This window comes from Pelodiscus sinensis, chromosome 10 (genome assembly GCF_049634645.1).
Source record: "Pelodiscus sinensis isolate JC-2024 chromosome 10, ASM4963464v1, whole genome shotgun sequence".
In the NCBI taxonomy this organism is placed as follows: domain Eukaryota; kingdom Metazoa; phylum Chordata; order Testudines; family Trionychidae; genus Pelodiscus; species Pelodiscus sinensis.
Window position 1 is genome coordinate 39,419,712 of NC_134720.1, and position 25,374 is coordinate 39,445,085.

General features: G+C 43.9%; 1 protein-coding gene across 11 annotated transcripts in view; it reads right to left on the reverse strand.

The window, feature by feature from the left end:
- TNIK (TRAF2 and NCK interacting kinase) overlaps positions 1-25,374 on the reverse strand; it is a 352,035-nt gene that overhangs the window by 121,056 nt on the left and 205,605 nt on the right. For all 11 annotated transcript variants that reach the window (XM_075937944.1, XM_075937946.1, XM_075937945.1 and 8 more), the window contains exons 5-7: positions 12,826-12,936; positions 7,249-7,339; positions 3,455-3,585 (exon numbers count right to left, since the gene is read on the reverse strand). In XM_075937944.1, coding sequence (XP_075794059.1) covers positions 3,455-3,585; positions 7,249-7,339; positions 12,826-12,936 — 333 coding nt within the window. The remainder of the gene's footprint in view (positions 1-3,454; positions 3,586-7,248; positions 7,340-12,825; positions 12,937-25,374) is intronic.

Sequence of the window (25,374 nt, forward strand, 5' to 3'; positions counted from 1 at the left end):
GTTTCAACTTAAACTGTCTATTCATTGTGGAAGGACTGGTTTTCAGAGGGGAGGAGTATGCACTGCAGCACTAGATAACCAGCACTACTAAAAATCAGGCCCGGAACATCCCAAGCTAGATATACAAAAAAAGACACCCAGAATTAGTGGACTCTTTTGGAGTCTTTGGCCGAGGTGACTTGCCTACAGTTAAAGCAAGACAGAGTTAGGAGTAGAGTACAGAAGTCCCAATCTTACCTGCACTTGAACCAATTTAATCCTGCAATCTTGGGAACCAGGATATGATGAATTAAAGATTTTGCGAGGCCAGGGAGGGTTCCGCGGGGTCTGGGCATGACGGTGTTAGGGTGGGGCACTTACTTGCTCTCCAGCTCCTGGAAGCACACGTGTATCTGCACTCCCCGCTGCTCTGAGGCACTCCCCACTGTCACTATGGGAGCGGTGAGGAAAAGCCTTATGGGAAGTGGCTCTGCACACTGCCATTCCCTCAGTCTGGGGAGAAGGTGAGCAGCAGTGCACAGCAGTTCCCAGATTAGGGACACCCAGAATATGGAGGTTTAAGTATAACTGGGAGTCATAATTCCTGGCTTCTATTCCTGCTTTTCACTTGATACATGATCTAGGCCTGGGCAATGACAATGTTGCATCCTCATGACAACGTCACAGGCACTGACATAGAAACATAGACTCATAGGTCTAGAAGAGACCTCAGGAGGTCATCAAGCCCAGCCCCCTGCCCAAAGCAGGACCAATCCCAACTAAATCAACCCAACCAGGGCTTTGTCAAACTGAGATTTAAAAACCTCTAGGGATGAAGATTCCACCACCTCTCTAGGTGACCCATTCAGTACTTCACCACCCTCCTAGTGAAATAGTTTTTCCTAATATCCAACCTAGACCTTCCCCACTGTAACTTGAGACCATTGCTCCTAGTTCTGCCATCCGTTACTACTGACGGATCCTTTCATCCTCTTTGGAACCTTCCTTCAGGAAGTTGAAGGCTGCTATCAAATCCCCCTTCACTCTTCTCTTCTGCAGACGAAATAAGCCCAAATCCCTCAGCCTCTCCTCATAGGTCATGTGCTTCAGCCACCTAATTATTTTGGTTATCCTCCACTGGACCCTCTCTAATGTGTCCACATCCTTTCTCTACTGGTGCCCAGAACTGGATGCAATACTCCAGATGTGGCCTCACCAAAGTTGAATAAAGGGGAATAATCACTTCTCTAGATCTTCTGGCAATGCTCCTTCTAATGCAACCTAATATGCCATTAGCCTTCTTGGCTACAAGGACACACTGTTGACTCATCTCCAGCTTCTCATCCACTGTAATCCCCAGGTCCTTTTCTGCAGAACTGCTACTTAGCCATTCAGTCCCCAGCCTGTAACAATGCTTGGGACTCTTTTGTCCCAAGTGCGGGACTCTGCACTTGTCCTTGCTGAACCTCATCAGCTTTCTTTTGGCCCAATCCTCTAATCTGTCTAGGTCTGTCTGGACCCTATCTCTGCCCTCCAACATATCTACCTCTCCCCCTAGCTTAGGGTCATCCACAAACTTGTTGAGGGTGCAATCTATCCCCTCATCCAGGTCATTAATACAGATGAACAAAACTGGCCCTAGAACCGACCCTTGGGGCACTTCACTAGAAATTAACCGCCAACCTGACATCGAGCCGTTAATCACTACCTGTTGGGCCTGACAGTCTAGCCAGCTTTCTATCCATCTTACAGTCCATTTATCCAATCCATACTTCCTTAACTTGCTGGCAAGAATATTGTGGGAGACGGTATCAAAAGCTTTCTAAAGTCAAGGTATATCACATCCACTGATTTTCCCATATCCACACAGCCAATTACCTCATCATAGAAGCTAATCAGATTGGTCAGGCATGACTTGCTCTTGGTGAATCCATGTTGACTATTCCTGATCACTTTCCACTCTTCCAAGTGCTTCAGAATGGATTCCTTGAGGATCCCCTCCATGATTTTTCTGGGGACTAAGGTAAAGCTGACTGGTCTGTAGGTCCTTGGATTGTCCTTCTTCCCTTTTTAAAAGATGGGCACTACATTTGCCTTTTTCCAATAATCTGGGATCTCTCCCAATCTCCATGAGTTTTCAAAGATAATTTTTTTTTAATGCCCAAAGGCTCTGCAATGACATTTGTCAACTCCCTCAGTATCCTCGGATGCATTAAATCTGGACCCATGGATTTGTGTATGTCTAGCTTTTCTAAACAGTTCTTAACCTGTTCTTTCTCCACCAAGGGCTGCCTACCTCCTTTCCATACTGAGTTGCCTAGTGCAGTAGTCTGGGAGCTGACCCTGTCTGTGAAGACAGAGGTAAAGAAAGCATTGAGTAAGTCAGCTTTTCTCACATAATCTGTCACTAGGTTACCTCCTTCATCCAATAAGGGCCCCACACTCTCTCTGATCACCCTCTTATTGCTAACATGCCTGTTAAAACCTTTCTTGTTACCCTTCACATCCCTTGCTAGCTGCAATTCCAATTGTGCTTTCGCCATCCTGATAACTCCCCTGAATTCTGGAGCAATATATTTAGACTCCTCCCTAGTCATCTGTCCAAGTTTCCACTTCTTGTAGGCTTCCTTTTTGTGTTTATGATCACCAAGGATTTCCTCGGTAAGCCAATCTGGTCGCCTACTATATTTGCTTTTCTTACTGTTCATTTGGGATGGCTTCTTCCTGTGCCTTTAATAAGGCTTCTTTAAAATACTGCCAGCTCTCCTGGACTCCTTTCCCCTTCATGTTAGACATGATGTTATATGGTCATTACTCCTCAGATAAAATTGGAAAGCAGAACATAACATGGATCAATGATAACTGGGATGGTCCCACACATTTCTAAATATGCAACAACCATAAGACCTCTGTGTTACTGCCAATTAGACATGCAAACTTGAAGGTATTATTTCAGCTCTTCTTCCCTTGACAGGATAGTATTAAGAATATACTGCACTAAACAGGACAACACAAGGAAGTCCTTAATGCCACACTCAGAATCAAGAAAGACCTTTCATGATAATCTTTAATCCTTAAACAGCACAACAAGGATTCCCATTTATTACAGACTAACATCTTGAATCTGACTGCTGCAATGCAGGAGAGAACTTTTCTGTGCTTTATTGCGCACTTACAAATTTTAAACTATTGCCAAATCCTTTGCCAAAATTCTGAATGTTAATCATGTTTATGATTTGGACATAACATTTAAGATCAGATCGAGTATCCTCTTCATATGTTTATGATCAGAATTTTAAATTCAAACAGTGACCATGTGGATTTAAAAAAATCTAATCTGAGATAAATTCCTTCAGAATCTTTTTGCTTGTTTTAACTTGACTAACTCAGACACCTTCATGAATATTTTTTAGACCTCATGAATATTATATTTGTAGAAACATGTAAATCAACACAATGATGCTTGATTAGGTACCTTGAAGTCATAAGTGGCATCAGGATTTTCATCACAGGCAATAACCTCAGGGGCCATCCAATAAGGAGTTCCAATGAAGGTGTTTCTTCTGCCTACTGTTCTGTCGAGCTGAGCGCTAACACCAAAATCCACTGTGTACCAAAAAATACCAAATGATCACAAGTAAGGCCGAGACATAACTGAATGATATTTTTCAGCTGTAACATATGAAGATGAAAAAGAATAAAGTCATATTAAGTTCATAAAGACTGATTATTATTGATTTTCAGAAAACAGATATACTGGGTAAAAGTCATCTCTGACTGAACTTTCCTGATTTCCGTGGAATCCTAAAAGGGATGGATTGGCCATTTGATTTCTTTGTATTGCTGGGAACAATGCACATGCTCCTCATTACTGGAGTGGAGTGAAAAGAGATCATGACTTTACCTTTATCTCATGACAAATGGAGATGAGGGTTAGGAACAGAAACAAACCAGAGCCTTCATTCTGTCCTATTCTACATGTGAGGAAAACTCATAACTACTTAAAAGCATCATTTTCTGGAAATGCTGTTCCTGGAAATGGCATAAATACAATAAACATAGGCTATGTCTAGACTGCAAGCCTCTTTCGAAAGATACTTTCGAAAGAGCCTCTTTCGAAAGAGAGCGTCTAGACTGCACGTGGAACTTTCGAAAAAGCGGCTTGCTTTTTTTAAAGAAAGCACCCAGTGAGTCTGGATGCTCTCTTTCGAAGAAGCCCTATTTACATTCAAGAACGCCTTCTTTCGAAAGAGGAACTTTCGAAAGAAGGCGTTCTTCCTTGTGAAATGAGGTTTACCGCCATCGAAAGAAAAGCCGCGTTCTTTCGATTTAATTTCGAAAGAACGCGGCTGCAGTCTAGACGCAGGGGAAGTTTTTTCGAAAAAAGGCTACTTTTTTCGAAAAAACCCCTGAGTCTGGACACAGCCATAGAGAACTAAAGGCTAAGGACAAAGGACTGTAGGGAAATGTTAGGGAAAGTGCTCAATACTCTAGTTGAACTCTCTGGTTTACCAAGTTCACTTTGCACCATGTAACTTAAAATGGTTGGCAAATTTCCCCTTGAAAGGGGAACCTTCATCAGTCAGCTGTTCTGTGCCCTGAGCTAGAGCCACCTTTTCTGGTACACAGGGAAATGACTGAATGAGGCTCTCCACCCAATCCTCCACTTGCGTGAGATCCCGGAGACAGCCTACAACACTACATCAGTGGTGCAAGTTCAAGCAGCCCTTCTGCACCTTGACTATGCTGGTACTGGACAACTGAGCCTCAAGCTTTCCATGACTAACTGTACGCTGTCTGCTATATTTTACTCTTCATTAATGTGTTGTCGGGCTTGGGAGGAATGAAGGATGGTGAAGGTATCTGGGATGCTGGAAAGGGAATGCACAATAATTGCTCTGACTGAGGTTCTCTCAAGTGCATTGATCACAGCACCATAAAGACCACCACAATGCAATGTAAAACTGTGATTTTGATTGTTCCGGGCACCAACGTGCAGTTGAGATGGAATTCTTTCAGTTTAAATCTGAAGGAGATCAAATAGGGCCATAGTAGAAACATGCATTAATGAATTTTCAACATTCAGAGTTTCAGCCAATATACAAAGTTATCATGAATGTGTAAATCCACATATGGCTGCACATCTACCCAATTTGCAGGTCCAACTATGATGGTGAACCCAGGAAATGTCAGTACGTGTGAATTTTTTTACATTTGGATATCAGCTATCATCTGATGATAGTTTAGTGCATGGTATTTGTCACAGTCCCGCCTCATGCTTTATGAAAATTGGCTTATGAATATGAATATGCATAACTCAAAGATGCTTTATGTGAAGTACATCATGAGCCAGGTCATTTTAAAAGTAGTAATTCACCGAATGTATATATCCTATTTGCGTGTATGCATATTTCTTGTATATGAAGTAGGGATGTAAGCAACTAGTGGAGTAATCAACTACCCGATAAGCAAAAGCTTAGCAGATAGTCGGATAGTCTCTCGACTAGTCACTTTCCCCCTTGCTGCCTCTCAGAGGCTCTGCGCTGGGGGATGGGGTGGAAGCAGGGAGGTAGCAGGGCCCGGGCACAAGCCGGGAATCAGAAGATTCCCAGCTCATGCCCAGTCCCATACACTGAACATCTGCTTTTTCAACATATTAAGAGCCTACTGGCTCTAAATATATTTAAAAATCAAAAATGTAGCGGGGGAAGGGAGCCACGATGGGGGGGAAGGGAGCCACGTAGCAGGGGGGAAGGAAGCACAAGCCAGGACAGCTGATTCCCAGCTTGCGCCAGATCTCCCCACTGTGCTCCAGTCTTTTTACATTTAAGGCTGGTGCGCAGTGGGGGGACCCAACACAAATGGGGAATCAGCTGTCCCAGCTCGTGCAGGGTCACCCCTCCTGTGCTTCAGCCTTTTGAATGCTGCCCACTCTTAATACACTTAAAAGGCAGAGCTGCAGCAGGGTTAGCTCCCTGCTAACACTGCTGCAGCTCCTCTGCTTATCCACTAATTGACTAGTCAATGGAAAATCTATCAACTAGTTGATTGCTTGATTAAACTAAATTTAACAACCCTAATATGAAGTTAGAAATATTAAGTGGGAACCTGTTTTATTAGACCAAATATTCTAGTAAAAGCCATTAGTGATATTTTAGGAGCTCAGTGACTGTGTGATCAAGTCAACAATCTGTGAATGGGTTTGTTTTTCCTGTAAGCCTAAACTGGTTTGTCCTACCAAGACATGTGGCCAGGCCACCTGATACTGGAACTCATTTTGTATCTTGTACATTTCCACTCAAGGTGAGAAAAATTGAAACCGAGCACAAAGAATTCCCATCTTGGGCAAAAGGGATATAAATGGGGGAACCAACAATATAGGGAGTAACCAGATGCCAAAAGATTCCTCTTGTACACCCAAGATGCCTGCTGGAAACAGGGGACAGGACTGGGCCCAAGCTAGAAGGCTGCCTAGCTTGTGAAAAATAATTAGAACAACTGTTAAGGTAAGAAATTGCACATAACGAGTTTCTTAGTGTATTAGGATTAGCTGGTGTGTTTTGTTTATTTTGGTTTAGAAACATATTTTGATCAGTCCGTTTTCACTTGTAATCATTTAAATCTGTTTTGTATACTTTACAAAAACACTTTTGTTTATTATCAAGCCCAGTGTAAATAATTTTTAACAGGGGAGGGACCTGGGGAGAGCAATCCACTCTGCCTATCTCTGATAGAGGACAGACTTATAAGCTTTCTCTGCGTAAAACTTTTATACTGAATAAGATGGATTTATTTGGGGTTCTGGTCCTCTGGGGGAGGGGGGAGTGGGCTGTTTTCCTGGGTGCTGTCAGCAGCCTTATATAGCTGAGCCCTTCCAGAGCTGAGCCGGTTCAATGTCTGTGTTGCTCTGTTGAGAGATTGTTACCCCAACTCTGTGCCTTGGCTGTGTGAGACCAGAGCTTCTGGCCCAGTAGGACAGAGTAGTAGGGTATTCCACAGGACAGGTTGGCAGGCACAGTGGCATGACGAGCACACTAGGTGACCATTCTCAGGGGACCCCAGTGATCCAACCTGTCACAGTATTTAGTTAAATCCACATGTATTTTAACGAGTCTAGCACAAAATAATAAGCATAGACCATACCTGATCTGTCCTCATTCCCCAAGAAGGCAAGTCAGTTACTCCTTCTCTACTGGTTTCATTTCATCTACCCAGCCTAACTCACCCACACTTTCCTTACACTTGGCACAAATTCTATTCCATTCTTACCCAGTTTAACTTCTGCATTTTCTGTCAGCAAAACATTCTGTCCCTTGATGTCTCGATGAATTACTTTATGCTGATGTAGATGACTCAAACCCTAGAAAATTCAGTGAATAAACAAGGTCAACTGAAATGAAATGTAAAGAGTATTATTTTATACCACTTCCCATTTTGCCATCAGCATACTAATTATCCACCAAAAATGGGAGATTTATGTTGGAATTAAATCACCTTAAACACTCTGTCATACGTACAAAATGGCCTACATTCCACATCGGGGTACTCAGTGCTTTACATGGTGAGTAAATTCAATAAGGTTTCACAACTGAGCATTCAGTTTCTTCAGAAACCAATATTAACCCAAATACCTCAGTATTGTTTAGTAATGTTTTTTCAAGTGCTTTTTTGCCATAGGGAGCCATTTGAGTAGCTGAAACAGAAAATTTGGTCTTCTTTCAGTATTTCTATCAACCAGGAATTGAAATACCAGATCTCATGTTATATTGGCCCCATAAATAGTATTCACATTCATTAAAAACTTCTATTAAAAATACAGATACTAGAAGTTTCACATATTCCTAACAGAGACATAGCTCACATTAAAAGTCTCTCTTGAAGGCTGGGGGTAAATTAGCTTTCCATTGTGCCTTTTTATTACTGTAGTTCTTTAATTTCTTCTTGCAACCTGCATTTTTATTTCATGTTTATGGTTTCAGAGTTTAAAAGTAATAGCCATGTATATTGCTAGTGTAGTACAATATGGATTACTTTAAAACTCATTTTGTTTCGGTTTTCATTTCATATTAAATATTCATTTTTAAAAGAAAATAATTTCTGCTATCACTTCTGGTTGTTGTTAATCATTTTATGCTTGTTACTTCAGGACTACTACAAAGAAGATTTCTAGAGAGATCCAGAAGCCTTGCATTCCAATTCTTCACTGAATTATTCCAGCTTTAGTCTTTAGCTACTTGATCCTATGTGCATCCAAGGAAATGCAAAGCTTCCACTCAGCTATGTATGCTCAAGCCCTAAGGGTTATAAAATAACATCAAACCTTCAGTCTGAAATAATATTTATTAGTTCCCATTGATTACAGAGACAAGATAAGCATCTTTAAGGATGTGCAATGTTATATAGCATTTTCAGTATATGATCATGTGACCAGTTGCTCCTAGGCAGTGGGGTGGCCTAGTGGTTAGGTCACGGAATTAGCTGGCAGAAAAGGGGTGCAGAATCCTGCTACTGGTGCCCCAGGCCTAGGAACTGCAGCCCACTATATTAGTACAGTCCTTGAGATGGGGCATGGCCCCAAGAGTTCAGATCTGTCCATTGGTTAGGGTTTCTAGTAGGTTCCCCCCTTTGTCCCAGGTGGGTGGGGTTTGAGGCTTACTTGCTCCTGTGGCTGGCCAAGGGGACAGGCTTTGGTTCATGTCCTGCAGATCTGCACTCACGTCTCCTTGCTGGTCAGGCCCTCACTGAGTCAGTCTCCTTCCTTTTATCCTCCCTCCAGGCCTGGCATTGGCTACATTTAATGCAGGACAGGGCTAGCTGGGCCAAAAGGCTTTGTTTAACCCCTGTGATGCCAGACCCTCCTATCTTCACGCTCTCACAGATCATATGTTTCTACATTCTATCAGTGATTGGAATGAATTAATTTGAAATGCATCTAGGCCTGGAATTATTTTAATTGCTAATTAACTAAAGAACTATAAGGACTACTATTATCTGTATTCTCAAACCAAAGAAAGGGCAGACTAGAAAATCTGTCTAACAAGACACCTTGCTGATTTTCCACAAACGATATAAATGTATATATGAATCTTTAAAAATATACCTAGAAGACTTAAAATAAAAATAATTTGTATATGGACCAAAGTTTCTTTTGCTGTACAGTGTATAAATATGCAACAAGCCAGATTTTATTTGTGAGTACTATATATCTTGAATTGTGTAACAAAGTATAAAAGAGTAACAACGTTAAACACTTACGAATGGCACTTTTCAATATAACCAATCACTCAAACTTTTCTGTGCTTTGTAAAACTAGTTCTCCGTTTTGGACCCTCTAGGGTTGCTGGATAGTTTCAGAAAAAATACCGAAGGCAAAAAAAAAGGACCCCGAGAGTTGTTACTTAAAAAAAAAAAAATCCGCAAAAACAGTGCCCCTTTAAAAAATGTGTGAATACGTCGTGAGGCTTTTTGGCTCAAACAGGCTACTGGTGGCCGCCCACCATCTTGCCTTCCTGCATGGGGCTGGATAGCTCCTCTGCGGAACCCAGTAAGCACTAGGGTCACCAGGCTGCCTCCGTATTAAGCCGGACAGCCCAGGACTTTCGCCTCCTGTCCGGGGAAAAAATCAGAAAGTACCAGACATTTTAGGTGTCCAGTATTTTCTGAATTTTTTTTACCGGACAGGAGGTGAAAATACCAAACTGTCTGGTTCAATACCAGACACCTGGCAACCCTAACCTTCTCCTCAACCCTCATCCCCAGCTGTACTTTAAACCCATTGGTTTATTTAAAGATGGAATGAAAAGGCACTATTTCTACCATGTTGGGGTGTTTCCCCTCCACCCCCCCAAACTAAAGGGAAATCTGTTTTCTGAGTGAAGGATAGAAGAATCCTGAAAGAAGAATGGGGATACTGTAAATTGTTACATACACTGTAAGTTCTTTGGGGCAGTGACTATCTTTTTGTTTTATAACCTAGCACAATGGCACTGCTACAATACAAAGAAGGAAAGAAAAAACTGGCTCAGTCCAATTCCTTTCTGACTGGGAGTGCAGAGACAAAGAACTAGATATGTCCCAGCTGTTCCTTTTTGCCTTCTTAAGCATAGATGCAACAATGGAGAAACTGCCTCTTCTGGCTCAGGCTGTTTCGCCACTTTCTTAAACCTTCAGGCACTGACTCTCCTCCCCTCAGCTCTACAGAAACAGCAGACCAGTGTCCCAGGCTGGCCAGCCCTCAAGTCCACTGACAAGTGGGTGGGGGGAAAAAAGGAGGCTGTTGCCTGGATTCAAAGAGGCCCAGGGCTCTAGGCTGCACTCACTCTACTACAGCAGTGGCAGCAGCTGGAACTCTGAGTCTTTTCAATCAAAGTACCGTGCTGCATGTTCTGGGAGGCTATAAGGACTGGCTGCCTAGCCCCACCACTCCTCCTGAGGCCTTGCTCCTTTGGGTGCGCAGAGACGCTCTGCGCCCACTTTGCCCAGGGGCTCGTGGAAGCTGGCCTGCAGAGGACTACTTAAACCAGGGGTGGAGAAACATTTTTAGGTCAGGGGCTGATGACCTACAGAAAAATCAGTTCAGGTCTGGGGACTGTGGGGAGGCAGCAGAGACAGAGGAGCTAGAGTACCATGCAGGCTCCCCAATGCTGGGGTAGGCCCTAAGCCTCAGGGGCCAGATCCAGGCAACCCGGGGCCGCATCCAGCTCCCTGGACCTTAGGTTCCCCACCCCTGATTTACACAGAGCTGAGCTCAGTTGAAGGGAGAAGACTCTGGGAAGAGGAGGTAGGACGCTTCCTCTCATTTTCTGGGAAGGGCCAGAGACAGAGAACTGATCCCTGTAGCAGGCCCCGGAAAGAGGCAAGATCCTGGAAGAGGCTGACCAGAAGGGAAGACTCTCCTATGGAAGTAGGCCTGCATAGAGCACTCAAGGCTCCTGGAAGCTGGTGTGGGGCAAGTTGGGGCCTACAGAGAGACCGAGAGGAGAGTAGGATCCTATGGGAGGAAGCCCTCAGACAGGGCATATGGGGAAGCAGAGGATTTCAGTATCCCAAGGTAACAGAAGAGTTACTCAAATGTGTTTGGATTTTCATGTAGACCTTTCAGTTACCCCAGAAGGGATTTGACCTTTATGAAACTTGGCTGGAGGGCCGAGCCATGGAAGACCAAGCAAGAAGCAGACGACCCACAGGTGGTGCTGGAGACCAGGATACGACAACATTATACAATGATGCAAGGAAACATTTCAAAAGAGGTGCTCCGCTGCAGCTACGCATTGCACAACCAGATATTGAGCCTTCATACCTGATGGCAACTCTAGATCATGACCCAGTGTTTAGATTCTATCTCACGAACAGGGCTGTTTTACAAAACCGGCTGACCACAGTTCATATATTTTGTGTAACTGGAGGTTTTCTGAGACGGAAGGAAATGTCACTACAACTGCTGATTAGCTACAAAACTTGTTATTTTGCTCATCAAATTTGGTGGTGGTGGTGCACAAAGTTGCATGTGTTGTAAATAAACAAGTGCTTTGTCACCACTGGACAGCAAATGGAACTTTGTGAGCATTTTATATCCTCCTTCTTCCTCAGGTTTTTGGTACTCATTCAGAGGGCTGTTGTTTAAATCTACCATGTACAATCCGGGATCCCCACAACATATGTATGATGGATTTAAAAACAAAACTTATTATCTGGGTGAGGGCTCTGGAGTGGGGCTGGGAATGAATGGCTTGGAATACAGGAGGTGGCTCCAGGTTTGGGCAAGGGATGGGCTGTAGGTGGGAGAGGGGTGTGGGCACTGGGAGAGTTTCAGTGTGGGAGGGCATTCTGGATTGGGGGTAAAGGATTGGGGTATGGGAGGGGATTGAAAGAGGAGGGTTCCAGCAGTGCTTACTGTGGCTCCCAGGAAATAGATGCCAGGTCCCGATAGCCCCGAGGTGCAGGGAGGCTCTATCCATAAGCTGCCCTCGCTGCCACTTCAGTTCCCACTGTTTGCAGTTCCTGGCCAATGGGAGCTGTGGAACCAGTGCTCTGTGTATTCCTTGCACCCCCTAGTGCTGGCTCTGGAGCTTTCATTGGCCAGGAACTGCACCCAATAGGACCTGAGGGACAGCACCTGTGCATCAGAGGGCAGCATGTGGATGAAGTCTCCCTATGCCTAGGAGCTTCGTGGACCTGGTGGCCACTTCCAGGAGCCACACAAGTAGACAGCCTGTCTTATCCCTGGGTCGCCGTTGTGCTACCAGCTTCACTTTTAATGGCGTGGGCAGCAGTGCTGACCAGAGCTGCCAGGGTCTCTTTTTGATTGGGCTTTCTGGTTAAAAAAAAAACAACCTCTGATGCCTACCAACCCTAAATCAGACCCATATCTCAGGGGTACAAAAGTTCAACACCCTCACTTAAGCAGTGACACCAGTCAAATTGAAAAATAAAAATGTGCCATTTGAGTCGGCATTTAATAAAACGTCTTTTTAAAACACCGATTCCTTCTGCAGTCTGTATTTGCCTTTTCTTTCTGTTAATTGAAAATGGGATTCTAACAAATATATTTTTGCACCTATTTCATATGAAAGAAAATTAAGATTTTGTTGAAGGAAAAACAGAGTTAAAAGTCCAAAAACTAAAAGAGCTTGGGGGCATTAACTAGCACTTATTTATTATGCATAAGATACGCACATGAATTGTTCAAACCTATAGGCACATAAGAAGCATTAGCTTATGCCAGTATATTAGCCATACGGCCTGATGTGCAGTCCCGTAAGATTTACCTCTTCTCTAAGCCCAACCTCAAACATTGCATTTGGTGATTGACATTCAGAATCATAGAAGCTCACTTTGGACACGTACCCGTAAAATCTCCCTGCAGATGTATGCAATCCACTCCTCCTTCAAAGTGTTCCCTTTTGTGTTTTTGATCAGATCGGTGACAGAGCCAGCACCACAGAACTCCATCACCAGCTGGCAAAGGAAACAAAAGTACAATGATTGTAATTAAACTTGAAAGCATCCTCTGGGTTGCACAACCCAGTGTAGTACATTGCAGTTGGCAATGAATTTATGGTGCAATTTCACTGCAACAGAAAGTGCTCATTGAATAATTTGAAGTTTATTTTCTTTTACGATGCATGATTTTATTCATTTGAAAAGAATTTGATGAAATGCTGGAGAAGCTTCGTTTCCTTCAAGAGGCAACAGAACAAGAAACTGGAGTAATTTTATTACTGAAAAACAATGGGGCTGTGTCTAGACTGGCCAGTCTTTCCGGAAAATCAGCCGCTTTTCCGGAAAAGCTTGCAGCTATCTACACTGGTCACTTGAATTTCCGCAAAAGCACTGACTTCCTACTGTAAGAAATCAGTGCTTCTTGCAGAAATATTATTCTTCTCCCGTTCAGGCAAAAGTCCTTTTTGCGCAAAGCTTTTGCGCAAAAGAGCCAGTGTAGACAGCTCAGATTTGTTTTCTGCAAAAAAGCCCCGATCGCGAAAATGGCGATCGGGGCTTTTTTGGGGAAAAGCGCATCTAGATTGGCACGGACGCTTTTCCGCAAAAAGTGCTTTTGCAGAAAAGCGTCCATGCCAATCTAGACACTCTGTTCTGAAAATGCTTTTAACGGAAAAGTTTTCCGTTAAAATCATTTCCAGAAAATCATGCCAATCTAGACGCAACCTGGGGTAAAAGTTCGTTTTGGCCCAGATCCAAAACTGATCAGTCATGAAATAAGAGAGATAAAACCACCACAACAAGTCTGATTCTGCAGTCCATGCACCCACCAAACTCCTACTGGTTTCAGGAGAAATTTTGTGCACATAAAGAATGCAGTACTGGGCCCAATATGACAAACATGCCACATAACATGAATGATCATGGAAGAAAACTTCCCAGTTTGTAGATTTATTTGCACTTCTTACATATACAATTTTAATTTCACTAAAATAATTTGGCTTATTACTTAGGGCTTAGACAATATTTCACATTTTTTAAAGCAAGTGATATCACTTTACTAAAAACTGAAAGCGTAAAAAAAGAAAGGGTAGAAAAAGAAGACAACAACAGGATTAGTTGCCCTCCAACTGTTGAATAATTCAGTTAATGACACTATCCTATTGGCACAGTCATAAAACAATCAAATACTATTATAATTTTCAGTTCAGATAAGATATGACTAGAACATCAGGAACAATGCTCTGCTTACAGGAAGAAAGACCATCTAGTATGTTTTTTTTCATATCTAGTTTGATAACTTCTAGAATCATTTATTTCTCTTGTCTGCTCCAGATGAGGCTGATAAAATCTTTGCACATCCCTAAGAAACAAAAGTTACTTTTACTTTATAAAACACCAAACACTGTCAATAGCTTTACAACCCAGAAAATAAAATAATGGACTACTAATTACTCCCCATAAAATTGAATAATGCAACTCTTTTCTATAAAGTTCCTCCCTTTTCCTTCTTAACTGATTGATACATGGGAATTTCAATATCTACATGTGTGTCTGGAAAAATAAGTATTTAGGACAAGCCTGGGCAAAATACGGCCTGCAAGCCGGATCAAGTCCACCAAGCCACCGGATCCAAGCCACAGAGGCATCAGGGAGCCCCGGGCAGGAACCCTAAGTTCCCCTGCTTGCCCTGCAGCCCCGCATGCCATGAAGAAATGCGGTTGCAGGGTTCCATTTCTGTTTTAAAACTGGAATGGAGGGGCGAAGTTTCAGGAGCCGCCCCACCCCCAGCACAATCCCGTTGGCTGGTTTCTGGCCAGAAACCAGACAGTAGGACCTGCTTGTTGGAATAACAGGCAGTCAAGAAGAACCACGCTCCCTTTCCTCAGCTCAGTTATTCAATGAAGCACATGGCTAGGCAAGGAGGCATGCAGGCTGGCTGGGAAACGTTTTAACCTCTTCAGGCAGGCAGGCAGGCAGGCAGGTTTGGCAGCTGACAATTAAGTCTCTTGGCCTCAGCCTGCTTCTGACACCTCAGCCCTTTCCTGCCACAACCCTCAGCCCCCCCTCAACATACCCAACACCTCTGTCCCCCTTTTGCACCCATACGTCCTCCCAGATCTAGCACCCCAATCTCCTCCCCCAGATGACAATCCCCTCCTACCCTAAGTCACATCTCAAATCCCTGCATTCCAGTCCCCTGCAGCGGCAGATTTAGGGCAGGGCTAGCGGGGCGGCTGCCCCGGGTACCGCGCTTCCCGAGGCCCCGCGCATACGCCTTGGCACCACGGCGCATGCGCTGTGTCAAAGGGGGGGGGCGCACATGCGCCTTGGCACCACGGCGCATGCGCTGTGTCAAAGGGGGGGGGCGCACAATTTTGCTGCCCGGGGCCCCACGGCACTGCCCTGGGCCCCGCGGCACTCTCATCCACCCCTGGTCCCCTGCCCTGGGTCACAACTACCTTACTCACCCAAACTCCCTCCCAGAATCCAGTCTCCCTTCTGCACCCCAATCTCTTACCCCAAGCTCCCTTCTGCACCCAACCTCTATCCCAGACCCCGCATCTCCTTTATTAATATAATGGTAGAATGCGGCCCTCAACTACTTTCCAAAATCTTAGAGAGCCCCTCCCCCCGTCAAAAATGATTGCCCACCCCTGATTTAGGATATTATAGTGATGAGGTCTATAGAAAAATATTTGGCTAGACAGGTTGGAGGATAACTATAACAAGTTTGATATACACATAGCTGCATCTAGACTGGCAAGTTTTTCCTCAAAAGTGGTTGCTTTTGCGGAAAAACTTGCCAGCTGTCTACACTGGCCACTTGAATTTGTGCAAGAACACTGATGATCTAATGTGAGATTGTCAGTGTTCTTCCGCAAATACTATGCTGCTCCCGTTTGGGGAAAAAGCCCTCTTGTGCAAATGTATTTGCGCAAGAGGGCCAGTGTAGACACCTAAAAACTATTTTGCGCAAAAAAGCCCCGATGGCGAAAATGGTGATCGGGGCTTTCTTGCACAAAACCGCGTCTAGATTGGCACGGACGCTTTTCCACAAAAAGTGCTTTCGCGCAAAAGCATCCGTGCCAATCTAGATGCTCTTTTCCGCAAATGCTTTTAACGGAAAAACTTTTCCGTTAAAAGCATTTGCGGAAAATCACACTAGCCTAGACGTAGCCATACAGAAAATAAAACCTAAGAGTTTAATCACATTGCATATTGCTGTAATAGAAGCTGAGGGTGGTTAATATGAGAGAAAGGCTCCTTATACTTCCATTCAGACTCCCAGTTCCTAACGCTACCATGCCATCATCTCACACTCACATCCTAGAACACCATCCCCTCCAAGCCCTCACTCAACATTCATCTAGTACCTCCCAAATAAATCTGCTTGCAAGTTCCTACCGTGACCCCAAACCCTAGTGTTGCCAGGTGTCCAGAATCCTACCAGACAGTCCGGTATTTGAGCCCTCTGCCCGGTAAAAAAAAATCAGACAATACTGGACACATGCAGTGTCCAGTTTCCTCTGATTTTTCTGGCTGGGCACCGGATGGAAGCCTGACGTGGGCGGCCCTGCCCCCGCCAGGCTTCTGCGCAATCACAGGCTCCCAGCGCCAATCGTGGCCCCGCCTCCCAGCCTGGGAGTCCCAGCTGGGAGGCGGGGTTGCGATCGCTGCTTATCCCGTGTTCTTTTTTTGGGAGACCATCTGGCTTGAAGCATTTTACCGGAGATAAACACAAGTGTTTAGTGTAAGAATTTGCATGTAATAAGTTTCTTAGTGTATTAGAATGAGTTGATGTCTTGTGTTTATTTTAACTTAATGACTTATTTTGATCTGCTTTCACTTGCAATCATTAATTCCCACTTTTTATACTTCATAAAAACAGTTTTGTTTATTATAAAGCCCAGTGTAAATAATAGCTACCGGGGGAAGGGAAGCAACCACTGTGCATATCTTTCTTTCATTGATAAAGGGGGCAAATATCTTTAAGAGATTTCTCTATGTAAAACTTTTACACAGGGTAAGACAGATTTATCTGGGCATTGTCCTTTTGGGGAGATGGATTCCTGGGGTGCTGTCAGCAGCCTGATAGCTGAGTCCTCCCAGAGCTGGGCTGGTTCATTGTCTGCATTTCTCTGCAAGGGGGTGGTAACCTCAACTCTGTGTCTTGGCTGCCGGAGACCAGAGCTTCTGGCCCAGCGGGCAGTAAGGTGGGCATCAGTGGCTTGATAAGCACCCCAGATGACAATCCCAAGAGGAATTCAGTGATCTAGCCCATCACTATTATTACTTACATTAACAACAGCATATGGGTTCATTTGGGCAAGGGTCCAACAAGGCTCGATGCGAACATTTGCTGCTAACTATGAGGCATGTCAAATAAGCCGTGCCATTAGTTCTTTAAGAGAAATAGTCAGTTAACAACTTTGTCAATGTATCTCAACCTACAGCAAATGGACAAGGCACTCAAAGAACAGTATGTCTTGGGGAGACTTTGTACTGAACGGAAACAGAACTAAGTAATTGCTACAAATAGTGATGGACAAAAGATGTGACATGAAATTGTTCTTCCACAAAATTTTGAATTGCCTGTTTGAGTTTTAAATTCACAAACCAGTGCAAAAATATAGATTTGCTGTGAGAAATTATTCAGTGAAGCTGGCCACAGGCTGTATTGAACTTTACCTTCAACCCTCTCCACTGATTTGCCATCACAATATTATGCACATGCACAGCAATTTACAGTCATTATGTATCACACCATCTGTTCATATGGCCAATACCTTCAGGATATACATACAGGAACAGAGGTTTGGAGTGGTTACCTCATTTGCTTGGGGTCACCAGACAAATTGGAGGCAAAAAGCTGCTAATCGTATCCAGGAGTCACGGTCCCTGCCCTGTTTGCTAACCATCAGACAAAATGAGCTGCCCACTATGAAGAGAAGAATAGTCTTGTAGCTAAAGCATTGGGCTGGAATTCAAAAGATCTGGGTTCCCCTTCCTCCCCCAGCACCCCAATTGGCTTCCTGAGTCAGCTTCCCCATTTATAAAATGATAATAAACCTGATGATATGCAACCAGATTGGTTATCAGAATTCATTCCTTCAGATTTGTATAGTGCTCCGAGATCTTCAAATGTACTTGCAGCATGTGCCTTCTAATCTGTGCAATATTGCCGGGAGATGCAAGACTAATAGAGCAGTTAGTCTAATGACTGCTTGTATCATTACCAAGCTTGTTAAATGCAGAAGATATTTAGGGGTTGGGGAAGATACTGAACCAGAAATGCCGACTAAATCGTTATTACTCTTAACCAAAATTATAAGCAGGATGGGATGGACGTAAGATCACATTCTGAAATTTAATTTCCATGATCATTAAGGATTTTTAATATATTCCATTTAGTATTTATTTTTGCTGTTATGTTAGACTAGAGCGGCAGTCTTTACAAGCAAGGCATGTAAATGCACGGCAGCTGTTACTTCATTGCAGCCTGCATTTTCTGAGCGTGCTGCTTCACAAATCCTCTCAGCTTGTGAACGAATCATTTTTCTCTTGATAAAGAAGTGGCCTCCCAAAACATTTCCCAAGCCCCCTCTAAACCTAGCACCACTATGCACTACATTCTGCTAGCTCTGAATTGAGGACCAGACCTCAGAAATGACTAACTCTTGTGCAGTGTAAATGCCCAGATGCGTACACCAAATAAATACTCCTAGGCTCCCTGGCAATGGTCCTTCAGATTCTAATGCTGCCAGGCCACCTCAGAAAGTGAATCTCCTAACAGCTCTGCCTGACAAAGGCTAAGCCACAACGTTCATATCAACAAAGTTAAAGGCACAAAGGCCTCCACGAAGGTCCTTCAGTCCTCAACAATAATAGCTGAGTATTGTTTGTGGCTGCCCACATTGACCTAATGGACTGTGTCTAAAATGCCATCGAAATTCTGCTGCAGCACAAATTCCATGTCTGCTATGAAACTGGTTGAGAAGGCTCCATTGCTGTTGTGGTCCATCACATCCAGGTTGATACTGAACAAGGTCTCAGACAAGATAATTATTTTTCACTTTTTCTGCGGTCCATGAAGTTCATGTGTTCTCTACCATAAATCCCCCCCCCCCCCCCCCCAGAAAACGTATCCACATGGGCACCATGAGGGCAGATGACCATGTGGAGGCCACTGATATTAGCTCCGCTTACTGGCTTTCTCTCCATACAGAGACAGCAGAAGGCTTCACGAAACATAACTGATCATGATTATATATGTGGCGGCTGAAGACAAGGTAAGTTACCACAGCCTGAGTTGTCCAGGTGCGTGCTGTGAGTAGAAAGAGTTGACAGAACTGACCAAAAGGTGGGGTGTATGCTGAATAAGGCCTTTGCTTTCTACTTTGCAGAGGGGACTACAAAAGCTATATTCAGCTCTGTGACTGGATACAGAATGGGGCTGAGCACAGACCAGTGTATGGACCCCAGCCAATATAAACTTTTTAGGGGCTCTTATGCTTCCATAGCTCCTTTATCAAGGATCCCTTCTTTCTTATTGCACACATCACTCTTTATGCTAAAACCACATTTATTAACACCTGGAGCCCATGGCAGGGCAGTAAAAATTCTATAACCTTCACCTGGTAATTCAGCAGAAAAGCTGCTGCTTGTTTCTGAAAATGAGAAAACAATTGATTTTGTATTATGCATTGATTACAATATTGTGTAGAAAGGAATGTCCCCGTTCAACATGCTGAACTGAATAGATAATCATGGATTTTAATTGACTCTACAAGCACCACAGCTAGAACAGGCTGCAAATTAAAGAGCACTACTACTAACTCTCTGATACTGCTCTGTCCAATCTAAACCACTGCAGCATGTTTGTCTGGTTGCTTGAGCCAGCAGGGTACTAGAAACGTGGGCTACTGACATGCCAGTCTCCTTTCTTTGAAGGCAGCGGCCTACAATATAAACACCCTTGCAGACTTTCATAAATATATAATTTGCCTGGTTACATTCTGTTAGCACCTTCTAACAATACAAGGCCAGACAAGTAATTCATGTCACTTAGAAAGCCGGAAAGTAGGTATTGTCAGGACTTCTAAGCAGGATTTCAAAGAGCGAAGGAGAAATGAGTGGACACAATCATAGGACTGAGAGTTTACAATAGGTACACAGCTCCTGCACAAATAGCTCTGAACAGAACTGGAAATTAAATGGCTTAGGCTTATTTAGCCACAAAGCAACAGAAAGTCTTGCTTATGACAAATCATCTATCTTCTCAGCCAGACTCCATTAACCAGTCCTGTTCAATGCCAATCTCTTTGTAACTGCCTCTTCCCAAGCATTCTTTTTTGTATTTTGCTTTCAGGTCATATGGACTATCACTGAAAGTGGGCTTTGAAGGTCATGAGAATAAAGGTCAGCTTAAATCTTTTTCCTGACAAGTTCAAACTTCTAAATATTTCATTTGGGTTATGTACGGTTCCAGTTGTGCAGAGACATTTTTCCAATGAGTCCACTCAACAGAACGATGGAGCCCAGTACAGATACAAAATGTGTATCCACATCCAATCTGCAAACGTGCTCTGTGGATAGCCACGGATTTGTGGAACGAGACTACTCTTAGGTACACAGATGTGCAACCCTCCAGAAGTCTGGATGAGTTTGCATGTGTGAGACAGCGGGATTTTGACCATCACTTTTAGAATACAATGGGACAAATTCTACTCTCAAGAACCCTAGTGTAAATTTAAATTGCAATGGGAGCTACCCTAGATTTACACTTAATATTGCCAAAAGTAAAAATGGCCTGAATACATTTTAACTGCTGAAAAATATAAGAAAAGATGAAATATTACATTTAAAAATCCTTTCTATTTTTTGCAGGATTCCCCTGGTACATGCACCTCTGTATCAACAGTATCTGCTCACTGACAGCCTGGCTGTAGATGGAGTTATCCTGATTTAGGATCATTCTTGGGAGATCAGCTGATCTGTCTGTAAGTGACATTACATCTTAGAAAAGGCTGAATGAACTTCCTCACATCTGTGGCATAGCAGGAACTCCAAGCTACTTGCCAAGGATATGTATTCTGAATGCTGCGTGTTTGTAATTTCCTCCCTTTATTATAAAGCTACCTGACCTCTCATTTTTAGGGTTGCCATGGAAGCAATCCATCTCCCTGCCAGAAAGGTAAGTACTTCTCCCCACTGGGGAATGGGGAGAACCACTGCTCTGCTCTCAGCTGTTACCACCCTGAAGCTTACTCTGCATGTAGTGTAAATCCAATTCTAGACACAGGAGCAACATCTATTACAATTGTACATATATGGCAGAGATTTTTGGTTAATTACTTCAATACATTGCAGATGGCCAGGACGGCTGGCAATCAACCAGCAAAGCAACCCCCATATTAACACACAGTATACAGTTATGGGGGAACATAAAAAACGCTAACCCTAACATTCCCAGAATCAGCTCTGGAACATCAATGTGCTAAGGAAGGACTTCTTTGTGTTGATCACCCATACAATCAAGGTCAAGTCTCTTTATGACCCTCTGCATAATTCTGTCCCCCTCTAAAAGTCCATCACTTACCCATGCCCAGTACTCTGTACAATGATGCCAACCTCAACACCTTAGTGGCTTGCCTCTCTAAAATGACTCCATGTTTTCTTCAACAGTGGAATGCTCTCTTTAAGCTGGTTTGCAAGCCACTGCTCTCCATTCATTTCCTATTTCTTGATACCTACCATGACACCTAGAAGCAATTTGCTCATTGGGTCCTCTACTTCATTTATCTGATGAGTGGACAATTCATTTGTGGGGATAAAAAGTTCAGGGATCAGCAGCACATCATAAGAAGACTGGAATTAAGGCTGGGAATTCATTTTTGGGATCCAATACTTGATAGGATGGAGGGATGATACACGGGGGAAGGAGAAATTCATTGTGTTTAACTTTATAAGACATTCACCAATAATCTTTGTGCCTTCTATCTCTCATTGCTTTTTGCTTGCGGCTCCACTGCTCATGCTCTTAGACTGCACATGACTCTCTGTAGGGAATGTGGCACTTTGGATTTGAAAGAGGCACAATCCCTCCCATGAGCTCCCCAGCTCACATGGGGTGTGCATGTTGCCCTGCACATAGCGTTGTGCTGTATGGCAGGTCACTTCAGCAGAGGGAGGTGTTGTGATAATGGGCCTACACTTTTTCCTTACGTGTGAGCTCAGCTGTGCACAGTGTACGAAAGTTCAAAAAGCATCAGGATAGCCTGCAAATATTGATGGGAAAAGGTGCAATAAAGAGACTGATTGAATTAGTCCACACAAAAAGGCCTATTGACAGAAATCAAAGACTGTGTTAAGATCATGCCTGATAAACAAAACAGTGTGGGGCTGAAAATCAATGACCCAAGATAGGAGTGTGAGAAATTAGATCTAATTGGTGGACAAAATAATGAAAGGAAGGGTAATTTCAATCCATGACTCCCTTCTGGGGGGTTTTAAAAGAAGAGAGGAAAAAAATCAGTGGAAGAAAAAAAGCTGGCAACTGTGACACTGGCTGATGGAAGGATGAGAGAAGGGGATAAAGTGAAGCAAAATGCAGGACAATGTAGCACTTTAAAGACTAACAAGATGGTTTATTAGATGATGAGCTTTCGTGGGCCAGACCCACTTCCTCAGATCAAATAGTGGAAGAAAGTAGTCACAACCATATATACCAAAGGATACAATTTAAAAAAATGAACAAATATGAAAAGGACAAATCACATTGCAGAACAGGAGGGGGATGCAGGGGGGGATAAAGTGAGTTTTTGCCATCACAGCTGCCACCTCCAGCGACTGTCTCCAGGGACCCTCTTACTCCTGAGAGAGATCCTGACCAGACCAGGCCCAAAAGAGGGGCCCAGAAGACACTGTCACCTCCACATATCCAGCTAAATCCAGGATAGGAGACCTGGTGTACCTGCTGCCCACCCCCAACCTGGGGCTGTCCCCACCCATATGCAAACTACACTTTTGTAGGACACCACGACATTTTGGGACACCAAGTTGCCCCACATTTCATGGTGCCCTAGCAGTTATGTGCTGTGTGTCAGCTCTGGTGGCCAGGATCTCCCCACTCTGCCCATCCTGCTGCCATAGCCCCATCCCCTCCCTGGCTGCCTCCCCCCGGCCCTCTTGAGTCCAGCATAAGTCTGCAGACTGGAGGATTCCAGAGGAGCAGCGGGATGGCCATGCCACTGGCCGGAGAGAAGCAGCTGTTTCCCCTTCCGCCGTGGAGGGGGAAAAAGTCACTTTGCTCCGGCCAGCGGCATAGCTGCCCTCTGCTCCTCCTGAGGCCTCCAGCCTGCGGGCTCATGCTGCTCACTACTGCCAGTGGCTCCCACCTGCTCTGCTGAGGCTGCAGATGAGATAGCCTGCTCTACAGGACTCCTGCATCCCTTAGCTTCTGCCCCGGCAGCCCCTTCCCATGGTGGTGGAGCAGATGCTGGGCTGTGTCGGGCACCAGCATTGCTAGGGACAGCCCTGCCCAAACCATTGAAGAGTCTTTTCCCTTTACTACCTTTTTTTCCTTTCTTTCTTGTCTCTACCCCTTTTCCTTCTGCCTAATAAGAGTCCGGCTTAGCCAGTCATGTCTGCATATTTTGCAACATGCTGAGAGCCTTTGTCCAGAAAAAAGCAGCTAGAAATAATGCCCTAAGCAGCCAAATGCTGGGACATGTTTGCTGGATCTCAGAGTAGCTGATAAGACTGTGTATTGTGCCTGTAGTTTGGTTTGGTTTGTGTTTTTTAAGGCAGTGAGGTTGCAATTTAAATTCCAAACCAGAGACAGAACCCGCATTTTTTAAAAATCTTTGTGGTTCTTTGCGTTCTCTTTTTGCTTGTGTGCTTATCTTGTTTTGTCTTTAACAGCAGGCGCAACACTAACAACTTCACCCCTTCTCAAGTAACTTCTCTTGTCCCCAGGGGAAAGCTATTACCATCTTTAACACCATGTCGGAGATGGGCAACCAGGGTTTTTTCTTTTCCTTCTAAAAACTCCCTCCAGCAAAAGGGAGAAGCGGGATGTGGTTAAAAGGAAAGCTTTGCTTAATAGTTTGCACTTCAAATGCTATAACTGTCTTCCTTCTTTTCTGTATATTCACTAAAAGGTTAAAGGGATATTTAACAGTGGTTGCCATGGCATTAAGTATATCGTTCTGTATATCAATCCCTGAACCACACTGTTCAATGTTGGACAATTACAAGGTCATGTTAATTCTTTGGGCCCTTATCCATTAAATTAATGCAATAGGGGTCACTGTCTCACCTCCTTCCTCCCTTATAGAAGGAAGATTTGTGTTCACAGGGGGACTAATAGGGAGGAGGCTATGAGGGCATACAAGCAGACGGGAAGATTTATTGTGCCTTCTTTGTGCACCTAGCAAGAACCAAGCAAAATCTGCTCCTAACAAAGCAAGACACTAGCTGACCAAACACACCCATACACAAAGACAGCTGGGGAAATCAGAGATGCATGTTTATGTTTCCTTGATTCGCTTCAGCTATTTCCCAAAAAACATTCCTTGGTACTGAGTGATCTAATGTCCTAGTCCACCTGTTAGCTGAGCTCTGTTACTTTATGCCCGTTGCTGTAGCCCATCTACCCTGATAAGACAAACTAATTCTTCTCTGGGGGCAACATTCTCTAAGATTTGCAGTGAATTTTGTCTCGGATACTCTCCTCTAGCTACAGGTTGAACCTCTCCAGCCTGGCCCTCTCAGGATCTGACTGGTTCCGAACCAGGTAATTTTACGGATGAGGAGAAATCAGAATTGTCTAGTGGCATTATCAACACTCCTACTGCTTACTGGGCTTTAGAGGACATTTAGGGGTAAAGTAAGAGCTACATTACAGCACAGAACACTGAGAGTCAGGACTGGTAGCTGTAAACAAACTTTGTGGGACCGCGAGAAACTTGGTCACATCCATGAAAAGAGGATATCTGGCTAACTAAAATAATTCCAGATGACGGATGGTTCTGGACCAGGGAGTTTTGGACTAGAGATGTTCAACCTGCACCTGCATAGAACCTCCACTGACAAAAGATCTGCATGAGCAGAGAGAAGATCAAAGATCTCAATTATGAACATCTAAAAGCAACATTTTGACCAAAACACAGTCAAAACCAATTTCAATGTCTTTTACACTGCAAGTCACAGTTTAAGGCTTGAGGGTGTCCATCAGATCACCCAGTCTGACCTCCCGTATATCACAGGCCACCACCACCACCTAATACCTGCACACTAAACCCAACAACCAAAACAGATCAAAGAACTACAGCACACGAGACTAAATGCAGGCCGGGAATAGGACGGACATAGGTGCACTGATGCCTGAGATGCCGTTAATGGCAAGGCTAAGTGAGATACATCCAGATAATCCCAGCAAGTCATCTGCAC